This window comes from Oncorhynchus kisutch, unplaced genomic scaffold, assembly GCF_002021735.2.
Source record: "Oncorhynchus kisutch isolate 150728-3 unplaced genomic scaffold, Okis_V2 Okis06b-Okis10b_hom, whole genome shotgun sequence".
Taxonomy (NCBI): Eukaryota; Metazoa; Chordata; class Actinopteri; order Salmoniformes; family Salmonidae; genus Oncorhynchus; species Oncorhynchus kisutch.
Window position 1 is genome coordinate 15,156,197 of NW_022261983.1, and position 8,914 is coordinate 15,165,110.

At 45.8% G+C, this 8,914-nt stretch overlaps 1 protein-coding gene across 3 annotated transcripts in view; it reads right to left on the reverse strand.

Moving 5' to 3' along the window:
- Positions 1 to 5,173: 5,173 nt before the first annotated feature.
- Positions 5,174 to 8,914, reverse strand: part of LOC116359998 (tetratricopeptide repeat protein 30A) — a 39,962-nt gene continuing 36,221 nt past the window's right edge. For 2 of the 3 annotated variants that reach the window (XM_031814369.1, XM_031814368.1), the window contains exons 16-19: positions 8,806 to 8,909; positions 8,142 to 8,220; positions 6,642 to 6,771; positions 5,174 to 5,564 (exon numbers count right to left, since the gene is read on the reverse strand). In XM_031814369.1, coding sequence (XP_031670229.1) covers positions 5,428 to 5,564; positions 6,642 to 6,771; positions 8,142 to 8,220; positions 8,806 to 8,909 — 450 coding nt within the window. In that variant the 3' untranslated portion in view covers positions 5,174 to 5,427. Of the gene's footprint in view, positions 5,565 to 6,641; positions 6,772 to 8,141; positions 8,221 to 8,574; positions 8,754 to 8,805; positions 8,910 to 8,914 lie in introns of those variants that run through there. The other variant, XM_031814370.1, reaches the window with a different exon arrangement.

Genomic DNA, 8,914 nt, shown 5'->3' on the forward strand with positions numbered 1-8,914 from the left:
CTATTGGAGCAGACTGTTGGCTAGCTAGGGGATAGATAGGGCCCTCTCTATTGGAGCAGACTGTTGGCTAGCTAGGGGATAGATAGGGCCCTCTCTATTGGAGCAGACTGTTGGCTAGCTAGGGGATAGATAGGGCCCTTTCTATTGGAGCAGAGATAGATAGGGCCCTCTCTATTGGAGCAGACTGTTGGCTAGATAGAGCCCTTTCTATTGGAGCAGACTGTTGGCTAGCTAGGGGATAGATAGGGCCCTCTCTATTGGAGCAGACTGTTGGCTAGCTAGGAGATAGATAGGGCCCTCTCTATTGGAGCAGACTGTTGGATAGCTAGGGGATAGATAGGGCCCTCTCTATTGGAGCAGACTGTTGGCTAGCTAGGAGATAGATAGGGCCCTCTCTATTGGAGCAGACTGTTGGCTAGCTAGGGGATAGATAGGGCCCTCTCTATTGGAGCAGACTGTTGGATAGCTAGGGGATAGATAGGGCCCTTTCTATTGGAGCAGACTGTTGGATAGCTAGGGGATAGATAGGGCCCTCTCTATTGGAGCAGACTGTTGGCTAGCTAGGGGATAGATAGGGCCCTCTCTATTGGAGCAGACTGTTGGATAGCTAGGGGATAGATAGGGCCCTCTCTATTGGAGCAGACTGTTGGATAGCTAGGGGATAGATAGGGCCCTCTCTATTGGAGCAGACTGTTGGATAGCTAGGGGATAGATAGGGCCCTCTCTATTGGAGCAGACTGTTGGCTAGCTAGGGGATAGATAGGGCCCTCTCTATTGGAGCAGACTGTTGGCTAGCTAGGAGATAGATAGGGCCCTTTCTATTGGAGCAGACTGTTGGCTAGCTAGGGGATAGATAGGGCCCTTTCTATTGGAGCAGACTGTTGGCTAGCTAGGGGATAGATAGGGCCCTCTCTATTGGAGCAGACTGTTGGATAGCTAGGGGATAGATAGGGCCCTCTCTATTGGAGCAGACTGTTGGATAGCTAGGGGATAGATAGGGCCCTCTCTATTGGAGCAGACTGTTGGATAGCTAGGGGATAGATAGGGCCCTCTCTATTGGAGCAGACTGTTGGCTAGCTAGGGGATAGATAGGGCCCTTTCTATTGTAGGATAAATGTAAAACAAGAGTAAATTGTTGCAAAACGTTTTGCAACCGTCTGCGAATAATGGGTTCACCTCTGGAGACTCAACCAGTTGAGAGCGATGCATAACATGTGACGACCAAGGCAGTGTTGTTGTGGTAAATTGGTTCAGGAAAAATGAGACATCTCTGACTTGAACACGGTATTATTTAGGATTTGGAATGACTTTCTGAAATTTCCCTGGAATTGAAATGGAATCAACCCCAACCCTGTCATCCACTTCATTCACTACCACAGAGACAGAATCACAAACCACTCTTATCATGTACATTTTCTTTTTATTCTGTAGAAAAACAAATATAATTGAATATAGACTAAATAACGGTGACCATCTTTTTTAAAAACAAACTGTAAAAGAGAAGTAGCAAAATCACTAAAACGTCAAAGTTTGAGTCCAAAATCCCCCCCTATTTCTTACATAGTGTACTACTTTAGACTAGAACAAGGCCTTTCTCCTCAGGAAGGTACAGCTGTATAGTGTACTACTTTAGACCAGAACAAGGCCTTTCTCCTCAGGAAGGTACAGCTGTATAGTGTACTACTTTAGACCAGAGCCCAGAACAAGGCCTTTCTCCTCAGGAAGGTACAGCTGTATAGTGTACTACTTTAGACCAGAGCCCAGAACAAGGCCTTTCTCCTCAGGAAGGTACAGCTGTATAGTGTACTACTTTAGACCAGAGCCCAGAACAAGGCCTTTCTCCTCAGGAAGGTACAGCTGTATAGTGTACTACTTTAGACCAGAGCCCAGAACAAGGCCTTTCTCCTCAGGAAGGTACAGCTGTATAGTGTACTACTTTAGACCAGAGCCCAGAACAAGGCCTTTCTCCTCAGGAAGGTACAGTCTCTACAGAGACAGGAAGCAGGCAGATCTAGGCCACAGGTTAGTACTATAACCCCATAGGATTCTGTTCAAAAGTAGTGCACTATGTAGGGAACAGGGCGCCATAGAGCTCTGGTCTAAAGTAGTGCACTATGTAGGGAATAGGGTGCCATAGAGCTCTAGTCTATAGTAGTGCACTATGTAGGGAATAGGGTGCCATAGAGCTCTGGTCTAAAGTAGTGCACTATGTAGGGAATAGGGTGCCATAGAGCTCTGGTCTAAAGTAGTGCACTATGTAGGGAATAGAGTGCCATAGAGCTCTGGTCTATAGTAGTGCACTATGTAGGGAATAGGGTGCCATAGAGCTCTGGTCTAAAGTAGTGCACTATGTAGGGAATAGGGTGCCATAGAGCTCTGGTCTTTAGTAGTGCACTATGTAGGGAATAGGGTGCCATAGAGCTCTGGTCTAAAGTAGTGCACTATGTAGGGAATAGGGTGCCATAGAGCTCTAGTCTATAGTAGTGCACTATGTAGGGAATAGAGTGCCATAGAGCTCTGGTCTAAAGTAGTGCACTATGTAGGGAATAGGGTGCCATGTGAGACTAGTGTAAGGGTTGTAGTATAAGCATATGGACATACCCTCCTTTGAAGACACAACAAGCTCACACATATTATATAATAATATAACAATATATATAACAATATATATATATAACAACAACATATATAACAATAACAATATATATATATACACACACTGAACAAAAATGAAAACGTAGCATGGAAAGTGTTGGTTTCATGTTTCATGAGCTGAAATAAATGATCCCTGACATTTTCCATATGCACAAAATGCTTATTTCTCTTCAATGTTGTGCACAAATGTGTTTAGTTAGTGTCAGTGAGCATTTCTCCTTTGCCAAGATAATCCAACCACCTGACAGGTATGGCATATCAAGAAGCTAATTAAACAGACTGATCATTACACAGGTGCACCTTGTGCTGGGGGAAAATAAAAGGCCACTCTATAAAATGTGCAGTTTTGTCAAACAACACAATGCCACAGATGTCTCAGGTTGAGGGAGCGTGCGATTGACATGCTGACTGCAGGAATGTCCACCAGAGTTGTTTCCAGAGAATTTAATGATAATTTAAAAAAATCATAAACCGCCTCCATCGTCGTTTTAATGAATTTGTCAGTACGTCCAACCAGCCTCACAACCACAGACGTGTTACCACGCCAACCCAGTACCTCCACATCCGACTTCTTCACCTGCGGGACCCGGACAACTGATAAAACTGATGGGTTTGCAAAACCGAAGAATTTCGTCAGAAACCGCCGCAGGAAAGCTCATCTGCGTGCTCGTCATCCTCACCAGGGTCTTGACCTGACTGCAGTTCGGCATCGTAACCGACTTCAGTGGGTAAATGTTCACCTTTGATGGCACACTGGCACTCTGGAGAAGCTCTTCACGGATGAATCCAGATTTCAACTGTACCGGGCAGATGGCAGACATTGTGTGTGCGAGCGGTTTGCTGATGTAAACATTGTGAACAGAGTGCCCCGTGGTGGCGGTGGGGTAATGGGCAGGTAGAAGCTACAGACAACGAACACAATTGCAATTTTATCGATGGCGATTTAAAATGCACAGAGATACCGTGACGAGATCCTGAGGCCCGTTGTCGTGCCATGATAATGCTCAGCCCCATGTTACAACATTCCACAATCAACAGCCTGATCAACTCTATGTGAAGGAGATGTGTTGCGCTGCCTGAGGAAAACGGTCACACCAGATACTGACTGATGTTCTGATCCACAACCCTAGTTTAAATAAAAGAAGAAGATATTTTTGCATGTTGTTTAAATTGTGTTTATGTTGTGTTGCATGTTGTTTATGTTGTGTTGCATGTTGTTTATATTGTGTTGCATGTTGTTTATGTTGTGTTGCATGTTGTTTATATTGTGTTTATGTTGTTTATGTTGTGTTGCATGTTGTTTATATTGTGTTTATGTTGTTTATGTTGTGTTGCATGTTGTTTATGTTGTGTTGCATGTTGTTTATATTGTGTTGCATGTTGTTTATATTGTGTTGCATGTTGTTTATATTGTGTTTATGTTGTGTTGCATGTTGTTTATGTTGTGTTTATGTTGTGTTGCATGTTGTTTATATTGTGTTTATGTTGTGTTGCATGTTGTTTATGTTGTGTTGCATGTTGTTGTGTTTATATTGTGTTGCATGTTGTTTATATTGTGTTGCATGTTGTTTATATTGTGTTGCATGTTGTTTATATTGTGTTGCATGTTGTTTATATTGTGTTTATGTTGTGTTGCATGTTGTTTATGTTGTGTTTATGTTGTGTTGCATGTTGTTTATATTGTGTTTATGTTGTGTTGCATGTTGTTTATGTTGTGTTGCATGTTGTTTATGTTGTGTTGCATGTTGTTTATGTTGTGTTTATGTTGTGTTTATGTTGTGTTGCATGTTGTTTATATTGTGTTGCATGTTGTTTATATTGTGTTGCATGTTGTTTATGTTGTGTTGCATGTTGTTTATATTGTGTTGCATGTTGTTATGTTGTGTTGCATGTTGTTTATGTTGTGTTGCATGTTGTTTATATTGTGTTGCATGTTGTTTATATTGTGTTGCATGTTGTTTATGTTGTGTTGCATGTTGTTTATATTGTGTTGCATGTTGTTTATGTTGTGTTGCATGTTGTTTATATTGTGTTGCATGTTGTTTATGTTGTGTTGCATGTTGTTTATATTGTGTTTATGTTGTGTTGCATGTTGTTTATGTTGTGTTTGTTGTGTTTATATTGTGTTGCATGTTGTTTATATTGTGTTTATGTTGTGTTGCATGTTGTGTTTGTTGTGTTTATATTGTGTTGTTGTGTTTGTTGTGTTTATATTGTGTTGATGTTGTGTTGTTGTGTTTATGTTGTTGTTGTGTTTATGTTGTGTTGATGTTGTGTTTATGTTGTGTTGTTGTGTTTATGTTGTGTTGTTGTGTTTATGTTGTGTTGTTGTGTTTATGTTGTGTTTATATTGTGTTGTTGTGTTTATGTTGTGTTTATATTGTGTTGTTGTGTTTATGTTGTGTTGCATGTTGTCTCAGCCAACAGCTCTCTGGGCCCAGGCTCAACTAAACTAAACACGCTCAAATGAACGAGGCCCCATGGCGTCTCCCCACTGTGAGTGTGAGTAAGACGAGGAGAGAGTCCAGAATATGTTTAACAGAAGTCAGAACAACAGCTTGTAACTTTCAGACGATGCAGAAAATAACAACAGGCCAAATATATAATGTACTATAATAGCTCATGTGATGTGGTCCAGGTCGATAGATTTGAACTGTTAGGGGTGTAGAACAGGTTTTAAAAAGGCTTTAGTGTAAACTACTGGTTCTGTCCGATGACATCACCGGGTTCCGTGCGATGACATCACAGGCTCTGTTCCGTTCTAGTATGACATCACTGGTTCCATCCGATGACCTCGTAGAAGAGAGCTTTGAGGAGGCGAGACTCGTAGGTGACGGTGTTCTTTCCGATGTGCATCCTGTCCTCCTCCAGTGGCTGTTCTATCATGGCTGGCTCTGTCTTACCGTACACTACAGGGAGAGAGGAGAGGGGGGAGGAGAGGAGAGGGGGGGGAGGGAGAGGAGAGAGGGGGGGGAGGAGAGGGGGGGGAGAGGAGAGGAGAGAGGGGGGAGGGAGAGGAGAGGGGGGGAGGGAGAGGAGAGAGGGGGGAGGGAGAGGAGAGGAGAGGGGGGGGAGAGGAGAGGGGGGGAGGGAGAGGAGAGGGGGGGGGTAGAGGAGAGGAGAGAGGGGGGAGGAGAGGAGAGAGGGGGGGGGGGGTAGAGGAGAGGAGAGAGGGGGGAGGGAGAGGGGAGGGGGGAGAGGAGAGGGGGGGGGAGGGGGGGGAGAGGAGAGGGGGGGGGGGGGGAGAGAGGGGGGGGAGAGGAGGGGGGGGGAGGAGAGGAGGGAGGGGGGAGAGGAGAGGGGGGGGGAGGAGAGGAGAGGGAGAGGAGAGGAGAGGGGGGGGGGAGAGGAGAGGGGGGGGATGAAGAGGAGAGAGGGGGGAGGAGAGGAGAGGGGGGGGGTGGGAGAGGGAGGAGAGGGGGGGGGTAGAGGAGAGGAGAGAGGGGGGAGGGAGAGGAGAGGGGGGGGGAGGGAGAGGAGAGGGGGGGAGGGAGAGGAGAGGGGGTGGGAGAGGAGAGGGGGGGGGGAGAGGAGAGGGGGGAGGAGAGGAGAGGGGGGGTGGGAGAGGAGAGGGGGGAGGAGAGGAGAGGGGGGAGGAGAGGAGAGGGGGGGGGAGAGGAGAGGGGGAGGAGAGGGGGGTGGAGAGGAGAGAGGGGGGAGGGAGAGGAGAGGGGGGGGAGGGAGAGGAGAGGGGGGGGGGAGAGGAGAGGGGGGGGAGGAGAGAGGGAGGGGGAGGGAGGAGAGAGAGGAGAGGGACGAAAGCAGGGTAAATGGTGTGTTGAAACTGTGTGTGTGTCTGTCTGAACGTGTAATTATGTATGTGTCTGTCTGCACGTGTCTGTGGGTGTGTGTGAGTGAGTGTGCATGTGTGTGTCTGTCTGCACGTGTAATTATGTATGTGTGTGTGTGTGAGTGAGTGTGCATGTGTGTGTCTGTGTGTGTCTGTCTGCACGTGTAATTATGTGTGTGTGTGTGCGCGTCCGTACCTTCACAGTGCTCCAGGAACTGAATACACTCCTGAACAACTGAGTCCCTGATCATGATCATGTGTTTGGCCGTGTTCTCCAGCAGAGACAGGAAACAGCGCTTAGCATAGAACCAGGTGTCTGTCCCCAGCTACACACACAGGACGACAACCAATGAGAGAAGGATACGAAACCCTGGTCAGAGGAATAGATATGTCCTTCTCATTCCCTCCTGATTCAGGGAATCTTCCTACTAGGATTTCTGGAAAACCTGGCTGGACATTGTGTTATTTCCCAACCCTGGGGGGGGGGGCAGGGATATACACTCAGGAGACTCAAAGTCAATTTGACAGGTACCCTGATCTAAACAACTTGTACCTGAACTGAAAACCAGTTCAAACCAGTTCAAACCAGATAAACAAGCTAAGACCAGTTAAAACCAGTTAAAACCAGTTTAAACAAGCTAAGACCAGTTAAAACCAGTTAAACAAGCTAAGACCAGTTAAAACGAGTTAAAACCAGTTAAACAAGCTAAGAAATAAGATGGGAGACAGGAGGATGGAGGGGTAGTTTAAGGTGTTCAACAACCTTTTTGTGAGATAAATGATGGAGAAAGAGGAGATGTGGAGATGATGGAGGCATCTACTGTGTAGCTCAGTGGAAGAGTGGGTGGTAGACAGTTCTAGAAACTCAACAACACTCCTACAGAGATGGTCTAGTCTAGAGTGTCTCTTGTGAGGGATGGTCATGTGTCGTCTAGTCTAGAGTGTCTCTTGTGAGGGATGGTCATGTGTCGTCTAGTCTAGAGTGTCTCTTGTGAGGGACAGTCATGTGTCGTCTAGTCTAGAGTGTCTCTTGTGAGGGACGGTCATGTGTAGTCTAGTCTAGAGTGTCTCTTGTGAGGGACGGTCATGTGTAGTCTAGTCTAGAGTGTCTCTTGTGAGGGACAATCATGTGTAGTCTAGTATAGAGTGTCTCTTGTGAGGGACGGTCATGTGTAGTCTAGTCTAGAGTGTCTCTTGTGAGGGACGGTCATGTGTAGTCTAGTCTAGAGTGTCTCTTGTGAGGGATGGTCATGTGTAGTCTAGTCTAGAGTGTCTCTTGTGAGGGACAATCATGTGTAGTCTAGTCTAGAGTGTCTCTTGTGAGGGACGGTCATGTGCAGCTCAGTGTGTGGTCGATAAAGTTGTAGGAATGACAACAACACTCCTACAGAGACACTCTGTGTGTGTTCAGCCGGGCTGAGTGAGCGGACACAGGTGCAGAACTCTGGGCTATGTTTCGGTTGGCCAATATCTAAACAAAGATCAAACACCCTGGAAGGTTGTGTCCCAAATGACACCCTATTCCCTATCTAGTGCACTACTTTTAAACAGAGTAGTGCACTATATAGGGAATAGGGTGTCATTTGGGACACAACACCAACATGTTTGTCAGGGGTTGAAGTGGTAGAAACATTCAAAAACATTGGCTTTCCAAGAGAATGTTCCAGAACTGCCGGATAGAAAAACAATGTGCAACCTTCTTGTTGTACGGTTCCAGACTCTTGATGACACGGGTGATGCCGAAGTCGTAGTTCCCCTTGGCACAGTACAGGGTCCTGGAAGAGACATAGAGACACTATTAACACAGTACAGGGTCCTGGAAGAGAGATATAAACCCTATTAACACAGTACAGGGTCCTGGAAGAGAGATAGAAACACTATTAACACAGTACAGGGTCCTGGAAGAGAGATATAAACACTATTAACACAGTACAGGGTCCTGGAAGAGAGATATAAACCCTATTAACACAGTACAGGGTCCTGGAAGAGAGATATAAACCCTATTAACACAGTGCAGAGTCCTGGAAGAGACATAGAAACACTATTAACACAGTACAGGGTCCTGGAAGAGAGATATAAACCCTATTAACACAGTACAGGGTCCTGGAAGAGAGATATAAACCCTATTAACACAGTACAGGGTCCTGGAAGAGAGATAGAAACCCTATTAACACAGTACAGGGTCCTGGAAGAGAGATAGAAACCCTATTAACACAGTACAGGGTCCTGGAAGAGAGATATAAACCCTATTAACACAGTACAGGGTCCTGGAAGAGAGATAGAAACACTATTAACACAGTACAGGGTCCTGGAAGAGAGATTCCACTACACCGCTGAAGGACTGTGTAAATCCAACTCACCCTATCACCAGGTTGACTATACAGAGGTGGAAGACTTTCTTATCGGGGTCGTCGTAGGAGATCTGCTCTTCCTCCTTCTCGATCTTCCTCATCAGTTCTTCAGCCTGAG